Source organism: Aphelocoma coerulescens, chromosome 6 (assembly GCF_041296385.1).
Source record: "Aphelocoma coerulescens isolate FSJ_1873_10779 chromosome 6, UR_Acoe_1.0, whole genome shotgun sequence".
NCBI classification, from domain to species: domain Eukaryota; kingdom Metazoa; phylum Chordata; class Aves; order Passeriformes; family Corvidae; genus Aphelocoma; species Aphelocoma coerulescens.
In genome coordinates, this window is record NC_091020.1 from 18,364,945 (window position 1) to 18,387,567 (window position 22,623).

The 22,623-nt window shown below is 44.0% G+C and overlaps 1 protein-coding gene across 2 annotated transcripts; it reads right to left on the bottom strand.

Annotated features, from left to right (window-relative positions):
- Nucleotides 1-4,280: 4,280 nt before the first annotated feature.
- On the bottom strand, nt 4,281-21,139 carry LOC138112825 (annexin A8-like). 2 transcript variants are annotated; one of them, XM_069020411.1, is made up of 14 exons: nt 21,001-21,139; nt 17,442-17,546; nt 17,284-17,330; nt 13,807-13,897; nt 13,446-13,540; nt 12,223-12,336; nt 11,385-11,475; nt 10,681-10,760; nt 9,996-10,055; nt 9,378-9,471; nt 7,501-7,596; nt 7,203-7,261; nt 6,236-6,358; nt 4,281-4,636 (listed from the first exon to the last, which is right to left on the bottom strand). In XM_069020411.1, the coding sequence occupies exons 1-14, from the start codon at nt 21,041-21,043 to the stop codon at nt 4,580-4,582; spliced, it is 1,155 nt and encodes a 384-aa protein (XP_068876512.1). In that variant the 5' UTR covers nt 21,044-21,139; the 3' UTR covers nt 4,281-4,579. The 2 variants fall into 2 exon arrangements, with proteins under 2 accessions (XP_068876512.1, XP_068876513.1); XM_069020412.1 differs by having other exon boundaries at nt 13,881-13,897; nt 21,001-21,072.
- Nucleotides 21,140-22,623: the final 1,484 nt, after the last annotated feature.

Here is a 22,623-nt window from a genome sequence, read left to right on the forward strand (position 1 = left end):
TCTGCCTTCTCAGAGGACAGTCAGGTGCAAACCCTAAACTATTAATTCTTTTCTGCAGCCTAACATAAGGTTTTTAGTGAGCAACAAAAACTACTGGTAATTTCTTGGAACCTCAGGGATGAGTTCTTTGGATTCAAATGTATGACACCAGAAGACTGAACAACAATCACTTACAAGGCCAATAATGTTTGCAGTGATGGGAGAGATGGGCAGCTGGAGTGACCTTGTTTGCATGTGGTCTGAGGAGAAGAGCTTGCTGCACTGTGTCAAACAAAACATCTCTTGCTGCTGTAGCATCCCAGGCATGGGGACGTTCTGCAGTTACTGACCCCAGCCACTAAAGAAGTGAAGAGTCCTTGGAGTCAGCTCAGGCATTTGGGTTCAAGGCGGAAGTTGAAGGAAAGCCTGACAGGTCTTTGGCACAGTCCCAGCTTAGCATCTTACAGTTTGCTGCTGTCTTCCCTGCAAAGGAGATTCCACCCATAATCCCTGAGGAAGGTGCACATTTTACTATCAGATGGCCACCTTGCCAGAAAAACAGGCTGCTTCAAGATAGCCAGGCAATAAGCCATGACACTAGGAGACTCCATTATCCCATCTGGCTGTCTGCAGCAGGCAGGACTGAAACCCTGTGGCATTTTTCATTAATATATCAACACTAATTTACCATTAATTCATTAATTTAAGCATAGAAAATAACCAAGTTTCCATTCAGGAAGGCTCCCATGTGCCTGGCAACGAGGGCGCTCTCCCCTCGAGCCTCCCTTCAACCCACCCCAGAACAAACAGTGGAGCCATCCATGATAGCACAACCCACCTTCCCTTCCCCAAGGCCACACTTGGGGAAGGGAACAGCACAAACACTGTGCTGTTCTGTGTTTTGGCAACCCACCCTCAGCTCTGAGGAAAAGTGCTGTCTGAGCAGCTTCAAAGATGCCCCAGTGTCAGCTCTGCTGCCTCAGGCCAGGCTCTGGACCAGCTCCACTCCAGCCCCAGCTCAAAAGCCTACAGCAGCCAGGGCTGCCTCTGTGTACTGATGAGGAAAGCGCAGGGAAAAAATAAGGCTGAACATCTTTCTCAGATTATTTCCTGCCCTTGAAAAACTTTCCTTAAAAGGAGGAGATGGTAAAGAGATCTCCCACTCTGCCCAACTAAGATATCTGCTACTCTCTTCTTCCACTTCCTGACAGGAAAAATGTTCTTTTAACCTCAGTTTGAACGCTTAAACATACTTTACCCAAAATTTACCCTAAACTGTTGCAAAATAGAAATGCAAGTGAAGCCAAACCAATCCAATCTTTTCTTCATCTCTCCAGAAGTCACAGGGGTGATGCACCTCTTAACAAGCAGAGCCTTTGCTTGCCTGTGGCTGGCCTCCTGGGTTTCAGGTCACATCTGCAGTGGGTTGCTGGGAGAATTAAGCAAGACTGTGTAAGGTCAGCTTTCTCTGGAATAGAAACTCTCAGGGGTTAAGCATGACATATATGCATTAACATCCTATCTGGAACAGATTTCGTTAAGTTTTCCAGGTGTCAGGAACAGAGCAAATAGTTGGAGGCAGCTATTCCTATGTAGGCCTGGGTGTGAGTTCAGCAGAGAGCTGAAGTACCTACACCCCACGAGGCTGATGGATAGCACAGCTCCTGCTGTGTGTGCTGCATCTGAGGACACAGGGCTGCCACCCGGAGAAGACAGCAAGGTGGCATTAGTGCTGTTCCTGGAGACTCCCTGCACACAGGTCTTTCTGCAGCACAGCAAGGGGGAAAAGGCTGGCACATAGGCAGTAGAAGGCCTGCACCAGTCCTGGGCATTTTTTACATTGCCTCTGTTACCTTTTCCTTGCCAAGATTCTATCTCGATTTTTGTGCAGTAAAATCATGTTAATAAAACTGTGAATGAATAGAAAGGCCCTAAGTCAATATTTGCACCTAGAAAAGACTGGTTAGAACAGCTTAGGAATTGATCCTGATTTATTAAAGCACCTGTTCACCCAGGGAACATTTTAGCAGCAATCAATATGTAATTAAATCTTCATTGATGTTTTACAATTGTTTTGTTTCCCAGCAATTACAGTGATAGAATCAGCTTCCCCTGGTTGTTCCTCCTTTCCAGCTTTACTACTGATCTCCTGTGAGCATTCTGGCAACTCACTTTACGTCTCCCATGCTGTTATTAATAAACTGGGATCACAGTCACAGTGAAACAGCTCTAATCCAAACCCACTGGGCTAAGCACAGGCCAACAGGAAAAGCCAGCCTCTGATCTGAGTAACCTGATAGCAACAACAACAACGGGAGCTCTGGGGTGATATCAACACAAATGTTTTAGTGAACTCATCAGACAACTGTGAACTAAAGTATGCTTGAAGAGCTGAGCTTTCATTAGGCTTTTCTAGTCAGATTTAGGTCCCTCGAAGCTGGGATTGCTTTTCACACGCTGCCTGTCCAGCTTCAGGAAACAGAGGTGTTGTGGGTGCAGCGGTGTAAATCACTCCTGTTCCCTGCTCAGGCAGACACAAATTCCTATCTGGCCTTTCCAAAATAATACCCCAAACACACCAGAACGGGTCATACTTTCACTAAAACCTCCTCACACGACTCTGGCTGGAGGAGTGCCTTGCTGCAGAGCCCGTAGTTACGCCGAGGGCTGTGGGCTGCGAGCCCCTGAGCTGGCTCCCCGGGGGAACGAGGAACGCACCCCTCCGTATCAAGCTTTGAGGCGGCTGGGAGAGAGAGCAAATCCCGCCACACTGCTGCTGTTCCCGCGGAGGCTGTGCCCGGGATGCCCGGGGTGCCCGGGATGCCCGGGGTGCGAGGGATGCCCCAGGATGCCGCGGGGTACGTGGGGTGCCGGGGATGCGCGGGATGCCTGGGGTGCGAGGGATGCCTGGTGTCCGAGGGGTGCCCCGGGATGCCTGGGGTGCGAGGGATGCCCCGGGATGCCCCGGGTGCGAGGGATGCCCGGGGTGCGCTGGATGCCTGGGGTGCGAGGGGTGCCCCGGGATGCCCCGGGATGCCCCGGGATGCCCCGGGATGCCCCGGGTGCGCGGTGCCGCCGCCGGGCTGCGCGCAGGCGGTCCCCCAGCAGAGGGGGGTGTAAGCTCGGCTTTCGCCGCGGCCGCAGCCCCCGCACGGCACTCGCAGGCCCGAACCGCCTCGGAAAAACAGAACCCAAACGAAACAGGGAAGCCTGATCATCGGTGTCAATTAGAAGAAGTGATTGTGAAAAATCGAGTGTGAAAAATCAACCCCTTTGACCAGCATAAGGGACATGCGAGTCCCTGTCCTTTGGTGCCTGTAGCCGGCCCACATCCCTCAAAAACACCCCACCTTGATGCTCAGCCTAGGGAGCAGGCGAGAAAGTGGAATATCACTGAAAAGACAAGCACTTAAAGGGGCAGAGACTGAAACCTCCTCTTCACGTTCACTTGAGGTGTGTAGATACCCTGACCCCAGGTCCCGTGTCTGTGTCCCGGACTCACCAAGACCTTTTGAGCTTGCCACTCTCATGGCACTGATTCCTGCAAATCTCAGCGGTGCAAGGAAGGGAGCACCCCTCGGCCAAAAACTTCACCCACTTGATCAGAAAAGCTCCTTTACTGAACACAGTTACTGAAAGGCTGTTGGTAATGACACATTTAAAGGAGTGCTTTAAGTGTGGAGAACCAGTGGTCAAGGCAGATGCTAACTTCTCAAACTTCTCAGACTGCTCTCTCTGTTTTAATGTCCACATTTAGGGCTTCACTCAGCACCTGGTAGGTGCAGGCATGGGGGTTGGAGGCAATTTTGGAGGGAGTCCACTGACTGCTGAGAAGTTACTGTGACACTAGGAGCAGAAACAGGTCTGCTCCCAAGGGCAGGATACCCTATGTTCACCAAAACCAAGTCATCCATGCCAGTTTTGATTCCCCCATGGTCTGACATTGATGTGAGGACCTGAACTTGCTGGTCTTCCCCAACAGACAAGCAAGAAGGAAACTAGGCACACAGCCTTCAACTTTCACATGCTTACAGCCAGCTTGGCTCTGCCATTTACTGCTCCTTGGGGAGCCCTCCCTGAAGTTATGTAGATAAGGCTGCTAAACTCCTGTCCCTGGCACTAAATTCTCAGTTCTGACCCATTCCCTAAAGCCTCATTAATATCTGGGACTCCTTCCAGACCCACCTGGCTAGCATCAAATGGCCCATGCTCTACCAGCTTGTCATAGTGAAATTTGGCATCAGGATAGCCCAAGCTTTGTAGAGTTATTCAGACTTGTGAAACAGCTATAGAGGGTTTAAAAGAATCTTTAATTCCATGTCAAAGTACCATCCTTCACAATGGGTTAAAATAGAAGAAAACTTCAAAGAACAAAATGGAAACAACAAATTAATATTCCCAGTTGTGATTGAAAAACAGTTTGGGAAGTGGATAGCATTCAATGTGTAATGAGCATCCACATCCTTCAGAGAGCTTTGGAGATCTTCTTTTCCCCTCTACTTGGATCAATGGAAAGATTTTCAGCAAGTATATTTTCAGATCCTTGTTCACTGTTAATTTTCTCTCTGTATCCTTTTCAACTTCTTCCTCCTAGAGGCTGTCAGTCACTGCCACAGAGATTCATCAAGGCTGTCTTGTAATCACCACTGGTATCATCCTGACAGGAGAAAATATTAAAACATAGGTGAGTATGGAAGACCCTCTGCATGATCCAAGTGCTGACGTTGTCAGTCTGTGGAATATGCCCACACAGGAAAAGGACTTTGGAAAGAGCAAGCCAGACTTCAGCAGTGTTCCTGCCAGCTGACACACCATCAAAAGAGAATGGAGAAATGAGGCTTGTAGCTACCACCTGAAATAACATTTATCAAGTCCAATTTTTTTCCTTTGGAATGCAGGTGAGCAATTGATCAGGGTTCTGTCCCAGAGAGCAGCACAGACAAAGTCAGCACAAATCACAGCAAGCAAACCTATTGTGTTCAGTTTTTTTTGTCCCTGGGTATTTTTGTAGCATCTCTTCCCTACAGGAAGGGAAAAGGCATTATAGTTATCCCTGACACATGACATATTTTAAAAAGCCACAAATGTGGCCATTCTGATCTAGAAGCACTACATAAAATATTCACTAGGTTAAAAAAGAATTTGCTCCCTTTAAATGTTTTGTGATGACAGGTGTAAAGCTAGTTCCACTTCTCAGAAGGAATGAGTATTCTGTACAGACCCCTGATGATTGATCATTAATCAACATGACAGACACTGACAGTGTCAATTAGAAGAAAGGCCCTTCATTACAGAACCAGACTTCCCATGGGGACTGCTAAGGACAGGGCTTCTGTGCCATTTGCACACGGGGAGAGGAATGTCCCAGAGTCCTTAGGAAAAATGGTAAAAAACAGCATTTCAGCACTAACAGGGGAGGCACATTCACTCAGAGCTGAGACTCAAATGCTACAATAAGCCTTGACAAGGTTCAGAAATTGAACCTATCTCATCACAGTATAGACCAGGCTTTCATCTGGGATAAGGCAGCTAAAAGAAAAGAAAAGAAAAGAAAAGAAAAGAAAAGAAAAGAAAAGAAAAGAAAAGAAAAGAAAAGAAAAGAAAAGAAAAGAAAAGAAAAGAAAAGAAAAGAAAAGAAAAGAAAAGAAAAGAAAAGAAAAGAAAAGAAAAGAAAAGAAAAGAAAAGAAAAGAAAAGAAAAGAAAAGAAAAGAAAAGAAAAGAAAAGAAAAGAAAAGAAAAGAAAAGAAAAGAAAAGAAAAGAAAAGAAAAGAAAAGAAAAATTAAAAGAAAAGAAAAATTAAAAGAGAGATAAACAAAATACCCCAGCACTATTTTGACACATATGGATGGCATTGGCTTGAGGTAGTTAAGGATAGCAGAGAGAGAGGAGAAAATGGCAGAGCAGTGTGGGATAGGTGTAACAAGAATGATTAAAACAAGAATGATTAATTTAATTTAGATTCATCTAGGAGATCATGCAGTGCATGGATACACAGTCTGGTCCATGAAAATCCGGGTGCAGTGTCTCCTTGGGTTTGCTTTGTCCGAGTCACTTCCAGAGCATACGGTCTGACCCACCTTTCAGACACGTGTCTCTCTCAAGGACAGGACTGTTAACAGGCCTAGTGAAAGAGAGCCATGATCATGGCAGAAGTGACATTGTTGCTGCAAACAACCATGGAAGCATCCCCCAGTGCTGGAAAGATAAGGAATACATGCAGTGGCTAGGAACCACCATATCCAGATTCTGCTTACCGAAATCATACTGGAGAGAGACTTTCCTGCGATACGCTTGAACTCAGGCTTTATAAGATTTAGGTCAACTTCACTTCGAGAAACAATCACCCTTATCAGAGTCCCATCATCCGTGCCAGCCCCCTGGAATAACAGATACATTAGTCTGTGATATCACTGGGTGTTCAAGGGATAAGCTGTGCTAACTAGTCTAGGATAGGAGGAGTCAGCTTTCAAACACCACTTGGCACATATTCTGTGGAACATCTGCATCTCTTTCTGGAGGGCCAACCCTCTCACGGGCCACTGTCAACACCATAAGCCCACCATGGAAGTGTGCACAAGTTTTGCACATGTCAAATGCAAAAGCAAACGTGCTAGAAAGATGGGAGTTGTCACTGAATACAGATTGTCCTTCTGCAGCATCACCCAGGCACTGTTTGGCTTCAGCCAATATTGTTTAATCACTCACAGGAAAATTAAGATCACACTGATAACAAAAAGTTATCTCAGCTTTCCAAAAGGTTTGGAGAGCTGACATCTTGTACATACCAGTTAAACATTACAGGGGCACAATCTGCAGATACCTTATATGTCCCCATTTGAAACTCTCATTTTATACTGCCATTGAGAGAATTGCTTTCTAAAAAGAAAATATTGTGTTCCAGTCTATTAACATGGAAAGGAAGACTTCACCATAATCAACCTCCTAGAAAAGCCTCTTCCAGAAGTTTTGTCTGTGTTCCAGAAAGTGGGGCTGGGCTTCTTGCAGACTCTTAAGCCAGAAAAGCCAGACTCCCTTGGTATCTCGAGCTTAAAGGGTACTTTTCTACCCAAAGTGTTTGAAAGGATTCAGCTATTACTTGCAACAATTGCACTAAACCTGCTGAATTTCACCAAGCCTTGGCTCTTCTAGTTTGAATTGGTGGAAGTCAGGTTACAAGTTATGTCAGTATGAAAACAACTGTGTTGCAATGAAGAGTCTTACCTTTAAAGCATGGTACAGCCTCTCTGCAAAGTAGCTATGGATGTTCCTGGTGCATTTCACTAGGCATACAAAACAGCTCAGTAAGAATCAATGGTAATTCCAGTCCAGGACAGCAGATGACTGAGGTCCTACATGTTGCCCATTAATTCAGTGTGTTCCTGGAATCTGAGTTTATCTTACCCAAGAGGTACCCCTTACTTCCTGCCAGATATCTTTATAAAGTAGATCCATTTAATATAAGTCAACTACCACAGAAGAAAAGGCAGCAGACAAAGCAAAGGGAAAGATCACCACTTACCAATAGCCAGCATGGCATCCTCAAGTGAACCACGAGTTTCACTCTTGATAGAGTCTTCTATGCTCTTACCAGCCAGTTTCTGGTATTCTTCAAACACTGTTTGAAACACAAAGAACTTAAATTTTTTACCAGGTAACCTCCAAGGCATTTTGTGCCCAATATTTACAGGCATTACTTGTGTGGCAATATGAACACACAGATCCTGCAAAAGCAATGGCCACATTTACGCCAGCTTCAGGAGGCTTTAGTCAATATCAGAAATACAAGCTATAAAGATGGATGTTAAAATTTATGAAAAGCCAAACCATTCATGGTTCTTAATTCCCCGACTTCATGTGAAAATGCAATTTCAGTCACCTCAAGTTTATGTGGAAATCTGACCCTTCATCACTGTCTCTAGCCACAGAAATAAAGCAGACAACAAAGTTAGGCACACCTTTGGTCTTGTGCTTGTTGATGTCATTAGCTTCAGGAGTCAAAATAAAATCAACTTAAATCTAGGACTATGCATCTTACAGCCTATGGACTTTAAAATGGTGACAACACCATTTGGGAAAACTTCAACCACAATTAGAAAAAACAAAAAACTGAGAAAAGATGAGCAAAACACAGGTGCAGATTCTGAGAAATTTGAGTTCCCACAGTAACAAAAGTTCAGCAACAGGGTAATTGCTCACCTTATACACTTTGGATACTCCAAGGCTCAGAAACACAGATATCTGCTTTTATTCCTAGCTTTCAAGAAGGAAACTAACTAACAAAGAAGGAAAACTGCTATGTAATGCAATGGACACCTTAATAAACTTTGCTCAGCATCCAAGATTATCAACATTCAAGACACTTTGAGGAAATGGAATACAGAATAGACAGATGGATACAAACTTCTCAACTCAGACCTACTCTTTCTATTAAAAAAAGTTAAAAAGCTGCAACAATTACACTCAGGTTTCAAACACAAATAGCTACAGGTGGCCGTACCACAGAAGAAATTGCTTGGTGCCACAGTGGGTCCCACAGACTGGTTGCATTATGACAACTAGATGAAATTCAATTCTTAAAGATAGATACAGACAAAGACTACAGAGACCACCTATTTTTGTTTTTGTTTATTTTTTAAGTGACCTAGGGAGATTGAATTTGGAACACAAGGGAACACAAGGGGGAGCTGGCTTCCAGGGCATAGAAACAGCCTCAGAGGACGTCAACTTGAAAAAGCTCAGGCATACCTAATTTATCTCCAGCTAAATTGATCAGTTTATCTGATTCACACAGTACTTGATATGTTTAGATTCAGCCAATATAGTGAAACCTGTTATGCCTCAAAAGCCTTGAGATGAAAAGGTTTGATCTCTGCTCCACAGACAGTGAGGAGCTGAGGTCTCAGCTGGAACAGGACTAGTGTCCTCCCTCCCAGCAGCCTCTGATGCCCTCAAAAGGACCTGGGGCAGAAATGCAGGGTGCACACTGATTCTCCAGCACTGAATAACCAGCTGGATTTTTAGTGATTTTTTTTTTCCCCTGGAAGAACCCACATCCAAGGGACATGCCTGTTCACCACATGCTCCTACTTAATTAGGATGGTACTCACTCACTCACTTCTTGGGTTTATAAAAATCACTATCCAGTTATCACCACTGTATAGGGACTCCTGGATAAGCCACTTCATTTTCAGCAGAACTAAATCCTCATAATCTTTCACAAAATCTGCTGGCAGCTTTTAGTTACTGAGTGACCAGGAATTAGAAAACAGGCTCAGGTACTTATTTCTGACCACCCATGTCTCTCATCTATAGCCCTGCCTCTTCTTTTTGGCTAGGTGATTTCTGACTTCAGAGGCTTGGGAGTGTAGTGATGGTGGTGTGGGTTCTGCTCCATACCTTTCATTAAGTGTGTGGCACTCCTTTTGCACAAGATGGTGATGAACTGTATCTCATCAGTGCCCCGTATCTTCTCTCCAGCAGCATAGAGAGTCTGGAATTTAACACACAGTTATTAGCGAGATGTTCTGTGTGTGCAGCTGGTAAAGGAACAGAGTTTGGCTGAAGGCATGGCTGGGGTAAAGGGGTTTGGAGTAACCTAAACCACTGTGTGAACCAGAGTCTCCTAGAATGGTTGGTTATGAAAACCTTTCTGTCTTCTAGACAAATTGGAGCAGCCGCTATCTCCATCCTTTCTACCCCTCCTGCAGCAGCTGGAGCAGCCAACAATACACTTGAGGTTTCTTCCCTTTTCTCTCTTCTTCCACTCCACCATACCCATACATATCAAAAGCAGCTGAGCCAAAGTGCAGGCCTCATCACTCCTCTTTGGAATGGCAGAGCTCAGCAGTGCAGGCAAAACTGAAGAATCACAAGTTACTTACTTAAAGATCAGCCCACCCCAAATTATTGTGATTCCAACCCTCTGCTGACCAGGACTGTGCTGCTCACTGAAGCACTCTGAAATTCAAGAAGGTGGGAATGATTATATCACTGATCACAGGTATTTGAGAGTACCTCTGCATCCTGGAGAGCCAGGGCTGTGTCCACATAGAGAGTGGCATTGTCCCTCTCACCCTATGAGCAGAAAAAGAAAGGTAACAATTTTGTCTCATGAAGATTCTTCCATAAATAAGGATCAGAGCATTCATTCTGAGCAAAGTTCAATTATCCTCTCAGCTATCTATTTCTGCAGAGTGCTCAAGCAGTAATACTTCAGACAGCACAAGTGCTAGCTCCTTCACTGAAAGGTGCTGAAATCAGTCATATGAAGCAGAGTGAAAAATTGCTCAGTTATTCTGCTACCAGGCAGGAAAATTCTGAAAATGTGGTAGGTAAGTGCATCCAAATGCACTCAGCATTGAGGGCACAGACCCTGGAAAAGTGGTGAATCATAGTGGAGGGGCACTGTTTTCGAAGACCCTTGTAGGGTACAGTGGCTTTATGCATATGTAAAAGTGAGGTGTCTCTCTGCAACAGAGCTGGCTGTTAAGTTCCCAGCTCTCTTACTGCTCTAAGGGAGGGAGATTTCCCTGCTTCAGTCACATCGAAGCTGAAACAGATCCACTCCAAGTGACATGGTTGTCCCTGCAACTTATCTGGTGATCATGACTGTACTGGCTCTTTTATTGCATGTCTTCTCCGAAAAAGAAGAGAAAAACATGAAGACCTTTATACCCTCAGTTCTGTTCTCCAGCATTACCTGAAGAAGGCAAACCAGAATCTGTTCTAAGTAGCCACTTGTTTCCGATTTTATGTCTTGTTCCAGATCAGAACCGTATTCTACCCAAGGGAAAGAGAGGGACAAAGGAAGGATTTGTTATTTATTTAGGTGATAATAGTCAAGATATTACCAGTAACCCAAGCACACACACTGCCTGACACCAGGCAAGAAGGTCATTAGGGAAAAAAACAGGGCTGAGAGCAGCTCATACTCTTTGTGATACCCAGGTCAGCATTTGCATCCAGCTGAGTCACTAGCTCCCCTGATGTCCAAGGAATAAAGCCAGAGCTAATTTTAGAGGTATAGCTGAAGGGATGAACAAGATAAAATATTTACAAATATATGTTTGATAAATGCCTATCTATTTAATGGGGAGAAAAAAACCAAGTGCATAGCTATAGATTTGTTTATGTTCTGACAATTCTTTTTATAGCCAAACTGAACCAAATTTGTGATTTGCTGACCCTTTTCTGTAGCTGGATGAAGACCTAGAAAGGGATTTTCAATTCTCTCAGCATAGCCATGTTCTGTTTGTCAGTTGAAAGCAGAATTATATTGCTTTTGGAGTTAAATGGCTTTTAGAAAGCCATTTTCTTGCTGACAGTGCTAGCTGGTAGCACCATTCCTGTTGTGCAATCAGGCCCATTGCTCTGTCCACAGAAATCTGAGCCCCAGGCACTTACCTTCTTTGTACGCCTTGATTATCTCCTTGATCTGCGCTTTTGTCCGAGATGCCAAGATCTCTATGATAACACCTTCCCTCGTTCCCACACCCTATAATAGAGAACGCAGTGGAGAAATAAAGGTGTAGAAAAGCATCTAGTCACGGAGGGTGATTTATTGCTGGAGAAGTATGGTGAAGGGAGGAGCTGGATGGCAGCAAAGTGTCAGGCTGTGTGCTGAGCTGTAAGAAACCGTCATGATGAAAGCTGGAGACATTTTTGGATTGAACATGGTTTCTTTTAGTGAGGTGCCTAGTTTGTAAAGGATGATTTTATGGAACCCTACATTTCTGCTATGCTTTTCTGGAGTCAGATCTTTGACAACAGACAGGATTAGAGGAATGCAGGGAGACTAGCATTCCCCTTTGGACTGGCTAGTCAGCCCATCTTTGTACCATTTTAACAGACCATTCTGCATCTGAGACTTTTAAAAGTACATTGTCAATAGGTAGGATCCCAGCCAACCCCAGCCTGACCCTTGCACCACCACTCCTTGATTTCTTAAAGGATTCATGGCTCAAGTGGGGCATGAGGGCAGCAGGTTTGGGTGTGAATTTAGTTTTGCTGTTGCCTTCCCAGGCTCTATGAGTTACATATGTACAAAAACTTTCTTACAGCAATACGTATTTAAGCAGCCTTTTCCCCCAGTATATTAATAATACAATTAAGTATTTCTCAAAGGCTAGTGCTAATAACAAACTTAACCATGTAACAGTACAGTTATTAACAGTTGCACAATTGCAGAAAATTAGCATTGCATTTGTGCTACTACTTAAATATCAGCATGCAATTTGCTTACCTTCATGGCATCATACAGCTCCTTGGCATCATACTTGAATGGGGAGTACATGAGAGCTACAATGAGCCTCTCAAAGTTGCCACTCAATTCAGACTTCAGGTTTTCAATCAGGTCCTGTTAAATGTGCATCATCACATGGTTACATAGACAGCCCCACAGGATCATTTTTCTGCACATGCTGCTTCCATCCCCATGGCCCAAGCAATGAAGCTGAATGACAGCATTGTTGATAGTTCATTAAAAAAGGTCCTGGAACTGAAAAAGGCTCCTAACTCCAAAATAGGATTTGTCTAGGTGCTTACACACTCCCTGTTTTCTTGATATTCAGGCTTTCTCAATAATTAATCCCACAGCAAATCTTGCTCCACTCTGCTTAACTCAGTGAGCAGAACTAGGTAGCTGAAGGCCTTGCATTGAGCAAGGGTGTAGCTTCAGAGAGAGCTAATTCCCAAAGCCTGCATATAAACTTGCATCCAGGACATCTGCAGAATCAGGAATGCAGTCTGCTTGACGATACATGTCAAAATTCCCTTTCACTTTAGTGCAGGCTTTCCCAGAGTACGGCTCTCCCTGCTTTAATAGGATGCAAACATCTATTTGTTCATTGTTCCATACTCGCCACCCCCATATTTGCTTCCCTTTCTGAGGCTTTTGCATGGCAGTTCCCTTTCCAGAAAGGGTGACTGGAGACTCCACAGCAGGGCTGGGGGTACAGTTTTCTGATGAAAAAGTTTTCCCAATAAAAGTAAGATTTTATCAAAGAAATAAAGAGAGCCAAAGGAAAACATGGTTGTCAATAACCATGCAATTTCCAAACAAGTGTAATTAAATAAGTCTTTAAATTGATCTTTTCTGACATTTAAAAAGGCCTGAAACAAACCAATATTTTACTCAATGTGTAACTTACATGGGTATCAATTTTTGTTACAGCTTCAAATCAATAAGAAGCTTCATTTACAGTCAAAACTGATTTTTAAAAAGTATTCCTGGTCAAAATGCATTTTACAAAAAAATTTAAATCTTTAGGAAAAAAACCCATTTCTTTCCGGTCAAAAATTAATTTTACACATTTATCGCAGGCCTTATAAATAGATATTAATCTACTTATTTGCAGAAGACTTGCATATAGTTTGCATCATGCTTTCAGGATGAACTGTATGCCCATTTGCTACATCCTGCATGCAGTAAACCAGTGATTGAATAGGGCTTTGTTTTGGAAGAACCTTTCCAAACTGTGCTTTGAAGGATTTGGCAATCTCTTGACGCTGCATATTGCTCCTCTTGGTTAGTACTTCAGTTATAGCTTGTTCATCAGTCCCTGTGGAAAGCAACAATAAATCATAAATACAGCACACAGAATAAGCTGAGACTGGTCCAAAATCGCAATCTGAATATTCAGACAGCCTTGCCTGGTTCATTACCTTTGTGTAGAAGTTTAAGTATGTACTGAGGAAACTTTAATTTTAATTTTTCACAGTAGAAAAGAAGTGATATCTCTGGATGCAAATTTCCTAAGGAATGGCTTTCAACTTACCAATTATAAGAAGAACATAGAATTTACATTTGTGGTTGGAGTCAACTCACCAAGCCCTTTCATGGCCTTGTACAGAATCTGAGCATCAGGTGCAGCATTAAAATTAAAAGCACCTGCCACGGACCTGCCCTCTGCTTCACTCTGAAAGAAGAAAAATACACAACTTTTCACCACTGCTTTTCATCAGCTGAAGAAAAAGTATTTGAAAAGTATATTAATGCTATTTATTGCCTACACATTGTCAAGTCACAGAAAACAGGAGAGACTGGCTTGAAGTTTCTCAGCAGAGCAAAAAGAGAGCACAAGTTTCTCTCCAAAGAGAACACAAGTTTCCTGTTTCCACCTGCCTGTACCAGCCTTTGCTGCTGGCAGAAACATGAAGGGCAAAGCACGGCTGACAGTGCTGCAAGCGTTGTGAGGTGCAGGCAGTCTGGCAGAAAAAGCACAGACTGTAGTAGACTGGACTTTCCTATTCACTCCTTAAATACAGTCCTTCATATCATGGATGCTATTGTATCATACTGCACTTCTCAGTGGGTTGGTGCAGGGTAGTTTTTAGATAGCTTTTGGAATTCCTGAAGTAGTCTTGTTCTCACAGACCATTTTTTTCAGTAGCTGCTGCTGCACTTCTGCACAGTTGGTTTCAAGAAGGAAGCACCTCCACTGGAAGGATTCGGGCCAAAAACTACTTTGAAGGAAGACATCCATCTGGAGGAGTGCAGGTTTGATGTTCTTCCCTGTACCAAGAATCAGATACAACTACACTAGAATCCTCCTAACAAATCTCTAAGGTTCTGACAGTGCCAGAGTCCCAGGGCAGAAAGACAAACTGAGACTTATTCTAGTTACCACAAAGTAGTATACCACCACAAGGGCCATCAACCAGAACCCAGGCATAAGAGCTTCAATTTAACAAGCTGGTAGTCAAGGAACTTGCTTGAAGATATTGCCACATCTATCACAAGCTGGTCCTATCAATAGGGGGAGTATGTGGGTGGGTAGGCATGAAGAGTCATTGTCACTTTATTACAATAATAGACACAATTTTCTCCTTCCTAGAAGCAAGGATATTTAAATTGGAAACCACTATATTCTCATCAATTTACCTTAAGAACCAGGGTTAATATTAAACTAATAGTATCAGCATAACCTGATGAATATTTTAATGGAGATGGCTTCATAGTGAGATAAAATTCAGAGATTACAGACCAGAAGGAAGCATTAGGGTTGTCCCACATGACTTGCATAACATGGACCACCAAGTGCCACCCATCATCCTCCTGCTATGATGCAAATCCCCTCTGCTCTTACTTCCTGTGTGAAAGAGAACCAGTGGATGCAGCTGGCACATGTTTGCATGCTGGCCCCTTTGCCAGCCATGCTCCAGGAGCAGTGACAAGCAGCCAAGAGGCAATGAGGAGAATTGAGAGAGGCAGCACGTTCAGCAATCATTAAGACTTGGAAGTTTGCTTTACAGCAAGCACAGAGACATTCTTGCACCACCACACCTTGCTCCCAGCAGAAGGAGCAGCTGTGAAGCAAAAGGTGTCAACAGGAAACTTGGCAAGAGATGCAGCTTTGAATCCAAATGGTCACCGAGCAGCAAGTTTAAGGCTGTGGTGAAGCTGCCACTGCAGAAAAAGCAGTGACAGACCAGGTGGCATTGCCATGTCTAACAGTTTGGCATTGGCCTACAAGAATTTGGCTGAGCTGGCAGGATCATTTCAGGTGCTTCTTTTCTATCCCTCTGTTAAGACAGCCAGCACCACCACAGCTTCCCTGGAAAGCAGGTTAGACCCATCCATCTGAGTTTGCTCTGAAAAAGATGGTCAATCCTCTCCAGCTGCATGCAAGGGCCCTGTGAAGAAACTCCCAAACACTCTGTACCCATGCCTGGTGACTCAATGAAAGAGGAAGTACAAGGCTGAGCTTTCATTTGGAGGCAGTGGAAACAAATTAAACAATGATCTTTTTTGCTACTAATTCCGAGAAACAGTTACGGCCCTTTCAGGCTCAAGTAGCATATTTGTGACTCACTCACACACCTCGTTCTCTGTGCACGGAAGTGTTGCAGCACAAGTACAACTGCACCAGCTTTTCAGAGAATCCCTGTTCACTTTGGTCTTGTTTCCCAGTTGAATTGATCCCACAACTCCCTGACTGAAACTACTCAAGGCATTTGTGTGACTCTCATGTAAATATAAATAATTGGCATGAAAGCAGCAGAAGCAGTGTACCTTACAGCTGATGCTGTGAAAAGTTTTACTTACAAATGAAAGGAAAAAGGAGTAAAAGTTTCACTGCCAAAATATTTTCAAACCTAAAAGATAGCTTTTTTGAAAAGTTGGAGTCTGGAGACAGGTTGAGTACTGTTTGGGGTTTTTTTCCACTGGATATTTTCTGAGAGAGTTTCACATTTTTTCATTCCTTTTGCCTTTGAACTGTACTTTTTATGAAGGGTTTAGAAAACCAAAACAATTTTTCCCCATCCTTCTTTGGACCTCTCATTTTCTTCTCATGCCTCCACCCCCTACAACCCCAATGGTTAAGAGATCACTAGAGTTTAAGGGCTTTTCTCCTATTTTTCTCACTCTAAGTTTAGAAATTATTTCCAGCTTAGGGGTAGAGGGGAATAGATCATCCAAAAGGAAAAAAAAATTAAGTGAGAGCTACTCCAAACTTTGGAAAAATACCTATTTTATTATACCAAAGTTCCAAAGGAGCTAGGGAGGCAGAGAGAACTCAGAAAGGAAGATTACAATTTTAATCTTTCTGGGGGAAAAAAAAAAAAAAAAAGATACGTTTTGAGATCTGGGCAAAAACCTGGCCTGCCACAGAGGCTGATGGGGCAGCTGCCATGGCTGGCACATCACCAGAGCTACCTGCTGCCTGGCCTGAGCCAGACCCCAGGTGCTGCCTCAGCAGACCCCATGAGCTTCTCCCCATCCTGCCACATTCCTCTCAAAGCCACAATCATTTACAAGAGAACATACACAGCATTTCTAGCTCCTGGCAAAGAGACAGGGTGTTCAAGACACATCATTGTTGCAATATTAAAAACCCACCAAAGATAGACATTGTGGCTTGACCATATCTTTCTCTGTGACCACAGCCTACCAACACAACAGGGGACCAAAACAGGGACAGGTTAGTGCCCTGAACTCACTGCCACAGGACAAAGGAGCAGACAAGGAGTCCACAGTTTTTAAACTTCAGCTGTATAACTTTGCTGTTGCATAGTACCACCTCCCCATGAACACAGGAATATAAACACCCCCTGCACCACTCTCTACTGATAGATGCAGATAGGGTCTGCTCCTCTTCCTTTAGCCAGCAATCATGTCAACACCTTCCTTCATCAATGTTTTCAAAGTGCTGAATGCTATTTTACAGTCTGAAAAATAGTAAATAAGTCTTGCTGATTTTTAAAGGAAACTTTTCATTCCCACACAGTCCCTGATGCAACTTGTAAGTTACCTTATTATAGTGCCAAAAAACCGCAGAGTGTCAGTATATCCTCTACTTACCCAGGCCTTCCACCATGCCATTGCTGTCTCAGTAGTGATACCTGGGTCTGTTGGTGAAGAAAACCACACATATCACACCTCACAGTTTGGGAATCTGAGATTTGAAGGCGAGGATAGGAAGGAGAGGAAGGAACACAAGTTCTTTTCAATAGACTTACCACAAGAAAAATGGAATAACTGTACTCCTCTGGAGGCTTGTTCCCTCTGGAAGCCGCAGGATGTAACTGGCCTCTCAGGCACACGCAGGTATAAAGCATCCTTATCTACAAATTCCACAGGGCAACACCCTAAGACATGGCTCAACCTGTTTTTCACATATGATCTCATAGGGAGAGATCAGGTTGCTTAATAAATGAGGCTTCCCTTGTGAGGAGCCCTAAATTCAACCTTGTTGACTCATTGTAATTTTTCCACTCCTTCTCCCAATACACGCCCTTCCCTGCTAACATTTTGGCCTCTGGCACAGACACAACATGCAAATTACAACCACGTAATTTCTCAGCATAGAAGTTCACTGAGGCTAGATGAATTCTGCTACAACTGAATAAGTCACTCACTATTACCAATTCTTTCTCTCTACTAATCTGAAACACTGCCAAACAGGACTCTAGAAACATAACAAACCTTCCTCTACCTCCCTTCCTTCAAAAACTTATTAAAAAAACCCTCAGAGCCAAACCACCAAAATATTTCCAAACCAAACAAACCACATACCCAGCCACACTCCACACCATCCATGTCCTACACCTTACAGTGAAGCTCAATAAAGCATTAGATTGTACAGAGACTTAGAAGGTCCTGCCATCCTACCCTAGACTTCCACAGCATGAGTCACAAATGATCTCTAGGGTAACATAGGACCAACATATCTAAGGCTAACCCCAGCTAAGCGTCATAGGAATTGCACTAGCTGCTGTGACATGTTAAGGCTTAGGAGCTGAGTGCAAAACTTCTCTTTTTTCAAAAGAAAAAAAAAAAAAAAGAGCTGAGCAGCTCCTAGTACTTTAATTTGGAGAAATGTTTCTGTGAAATCATCTGAAATACCTTATGGTTGTAGCAGTATTTTCCTGTCTAGACTTTTGTCAGAATCCACCCATGCCTGTGTTTATTTATTTATTTGCAATGGAAAGCTGCCCTGATGGAAACATTCCCACCAGCTATACCTTAACACTTGCTATATAGGAGCTTTGTGCCCCCTCACATTTACAGGCTCACACGGCATGTTGGGTAAACACCAAACTATGGGCCTCTCTTATTTCCTTCCCACACACTGCTATTTCACTTAACTCAGAAAGGCCCCTGGTGGCCTGGGAAGTTGCCCTGGCTATTCCCAAGAGAATGAGCTGGGCCAGCTGCTCCTGCCTCCAACACATCCATCATATGGCGAGTGCAAGTTGAGAAGGAGGAGGCGGCGTTGCCCTTGGTATAACGAAGACGCTGCCAGGTCTGCACTGGCTTTGTTCCTAGTCATGTGTGAGAGGCAGGTTGATCAACAGCACACAGCAAGGAGAGCTCCTGAGTGGTCCTTCTGTCCTCCTCCTCTGAGGGTAAGGTGTCTTCACAAGCAGGGTGCATCTGCTGTTGCTGGATCCCCGTATTTGCTGCCTACATAAATCTTTTCCCTCTATTAGGATTTAATTGGGTCAGCTTGCCATGGAAATAAGCTTTCCTGAGGACTCCAAGGACAAAGAAGCCCTTCTAGGCAGAAAATCTCAGAGTTACAGCAAACAGCCATAGGTCACAGAGGGGAGCAGAGACCAAACCAGACAGCAAATGGGAAAAAGTCCGAGGGGTCATTCTTGCCATCATAAACTAAAAAGACTGTGAAGGGACAAACCAGGGGATTTTAATGCATAGAAACACTGGCCAGGTTTTAATCAATCTGGATGGGCTAGGTAAGGTCTGGAGAACCTGAAACATGTAGCAAGACTCACAGCAGGGCTGCACAGACTTAATATAGACCAGAGCAGTCAGCACTCGCAGGTCAGTGGAGCAGGAGGCAGTCCTGTACCCACTTTGCTTGTGCAAATATAGTTACCCTGAGCAGCTGTAAACATTAACAGATTTGTCTTCATTGCAGCTCTTGTCCCTCCCTTAGCACTCGTGCTGTGTGTGTGAGTGAGCCTATCTGTGGTTTATGGACTTTACTACTGTGTACCAGAGACACTCACAGCTGTTACAGCCCCAGTAAGCAATGCAAAGCACTACCTCACACATAGCTCAGTGATTACCCTCAGGAACATGCAGCTCTTTAGAAGAGAGGCAGAAAATGATGCATGGACTCTCCCAAGCCCAACTTTCTCACCTTGTCACTGCTCCCCCAGCCCAGAAGCCATACTTGCATCTAAGGTATTACTGTGTTTTGGAAAGTGAACCCCAAGTGCACAAACCGGACTGTCTAGAAACTCTGCTCAACATAACATAAAGGTGGTTAGAATTTGTCTCAGAGAGTGATCATGTTTGCTTGTACTGCAGCGTATTGTGGTACCCCACAAAACAGAGTCATCTCTGATGTATCTGCAGGAGGAACACCTGGGCAGTGGATCAGTCATGCCATGGGTGCAGACACCCACAGAGTGTCTGTACAGTGACTCTTTCTCAGGCCTCATCCACCAGCCTCCTCCAGGCTTTCAGAGAGTCCCTACACCTGCTGATATGCCCAGCACAGCCATCAGCCAGCAGGAGTGGGCAGCAACCTACAGCAGAACAACATCTTAGAATCAAGTTTGGGTTTGTATTTTTAAGCCATTTAGTCCAAATCAATTTTCAGCTAGACAAAATGCAGCAGGTACCAGTGTACTTAGCTTTTCTTGACTCCACCCCTGGGACTTTCCAAGCTTGAATCACTGACAGAACCAGACTTTGACCAGATTTTTCACTGACATTGGAAATGCCCCTGATATGTACTCAGCCAGCACAAAGGAAGTAATAGTAGAAATTACAAGCAGGATTTTTAACAAAAAGGTGCCAATAGCCTTAGAAAGATGCATGAGTGACACAACTTTAAGAAGGTTTTGGTACCCATTAATGTTAGGCTGCTCAGTTGTAGGTTGAATGACAGCAGTATAAAGGATGCTCTAATTTAGATTGAGGATGACTAAAGTCTTCTAGGGAGACTCAGCCCCATTTTCCATCTATGAGTTTGTGAAGTCTGGCCCTATGCCTGGAAAGTTTCAGCCAAGAGCTGACTTCTTTGGAACATGAAAGCCTATGGAAACCAGGTTCTCAAATGCGCAGCAATTTCCTTACATGGCTTTCACTTCTAATAGAATCTTTTCAAGACTAACAAAACCAGCATAGTCCATTGGGAATTTCATCCCAAAGTATGCATTTGTTTGGTCTTTCAGCCAGGAACTTGGAAATCAAGTGGAATCATTGAGGAAGTAGCAGACCAAACACAGAGATAGCAATAATACTATAACCATATAACACAAGTACTTAAATTTGAAGAAAAGCATACCATTTAGACCAAACAGGAGAAGGGTATCCTGCTTCAAAGATACAGAATGGATACCTTCCTCCAACCCAGTCTGTAAGCAGAACTATGTAGAACTGGAACTCTGATGAGGACCCAGTTCAGCAATATCAGTTATTTTTTTTTTTTAATGTATAAAAGAAATCACCAAACTCACTTAGGACTGTGCTTTCCAGATCTGAACATTACCCTTATACAAATCTTTTAGCTTTACACCCATTCCTAAAAGCACTTGGCCCTACCTTCCAGGGCCTTACCACAGTCCCTTGCCCCAGCAGCTGCCATGCTTGCAGACAGGTTTGCACTCTCACTGTGAAATCATAGGAGTTTCATCCTGCAGGTTTTAAGCCATTCTGTAAACAAGACTGGAGGCCAGGCGCTTCCTTCCGCTGCTCCATTTCCCTCCCCCCCTTCTTCCTTTTCTTCCAATTTATCACTATTAATCACCTCACCTGAAATCAGATCTCTAAATGGGAGAGCTGTGTAAATTTGGTAGCAAGCCAATCCAAACAAAGTTATTGTCTGTTTATGAAAGAGGTGTGAGAAGGGTGGGGAAAAGGGTCAGATAGGGAAGGCAGCAGTTTAGAGCAAGGAGAGCATCTGTAATGGAAAAATAAAGTTGCTAAAGCCCCCCCAAAATTTTACTCACCTGCCTGGCAGCTCACTAGTCACCCTGCCCTTTCCTCTTATGCCTTTGAATCATGTTTCACAGTGAAAATGACCCCAAAATAGGTTTATTTCCATTTGAAAATCATTATCGCAATTTAAATTTTCAAGTTTCACGGATATGAGCCAAGTACAATAAGAGAAATTTCACATCTTATGTTGTGGGGCATGTTCAATCACAGAAGTAGCAAAAGGGTAAAGATCCAGGGCTTGATTCTCCTCGGGACTGCAGTGTCAGTGGTGCCTGTGCTGTGGGGCCTCTGCCCAATGGTTTGCAGAGGCTAGCGAAGGGTGTGGACTTTGCTTTTCCCATCAGCTTTGCTGCCTAGGGACTCTATGCTGCAGGTGGGAGAGTCAGGGTGAGGCACCAACAATTGCCCTGCCTCTGCTCTGCCACTGACTCTGGCTGAGCATTTTTCTGCTCATTCCTTTTTTAGCTAGTGCTGGTGCCAAGGAATTCCTCCCAGTTGCTCTAACAACCATTCCCCACACAAAGCAGGCAATTGCTCTACTTGTTTAACCCCAAAGGCCAATAAAGAAAGCACCCTCTGAATCAAAACGGTAAGAGGCAGCTCACTTGGGTCTGTTGGGAGCATGACAGACGCCGGGAGTTCACATGCCAGCAGAGGGTGGTATGCAGCATTCAGCAAGCTTGGCTTGTGATGTATTTTGGGCATGTGCCTATCTACCTCTATGGGAATTGTTTTTTGTGTGCTCCTTGATGAAACAAGTACAGGCGTTTGTACACAGTTAGACACAGTCCTGCCGTTTGAAATAACCCTGCAATGGAGGCAGACTCACACAGAGCAACCTAAGAGAGAATAAAAAAAGAAAAATTTTCTCACATCCCTGGATGTGTCTGAGTCCAGCTGTTTGTAGCAAGGCAGCAACATACCCTTTACTGCTTGCAGTCTCCCAGTTATTTGTGTCAGAGCTGAGCGAAATCCATGGCCTTCTTGGTTGATTTTTGTTCCCTTCCCACTGCTGCAGAATTGCAGTGACACCACTGAAGTCAGTGTGCTCATGCCAGTCACACAGGTAGCACTGCAATGGGTATCCAGATCTCTCTTGGCAGATGTAGAAAAGGCATCTTAAAATCTTATAAAGGAAAACAGAAGCAAAGAGACCTGAAGTATTGCTTCCCTCTCCTGGGACATGGCTGCTGAGGCCAGACCCTGGCAGAGTGGCATCATGCAAAC

Excerpts from the sequence above, each read along its gene's own strand:
- LOC138112825 (XM_069020411.1), bottom strand. The coding sequence starts at position 21,043 with ATGGCAGCTGCTGGGGCAAGGGACTGTGGTAAGGCCCTGGAAG. Across the intron at positions 10,761-11,384 it reads AATCAAGGCGTACAAAGAAG|AATACGGTTCTGATCTGGAA; the intron begins GTAAGTGCCTGG and ends TCCCTTGGGTAG. Across the intron at positions 10,056-10,680 it reads TTCTGGTTTGCCTTCTTCAG|GGTGAGAGGGACAATGCCAC; the intron begins GTAATGCTGGAG and ends TTCTGCTCATAG.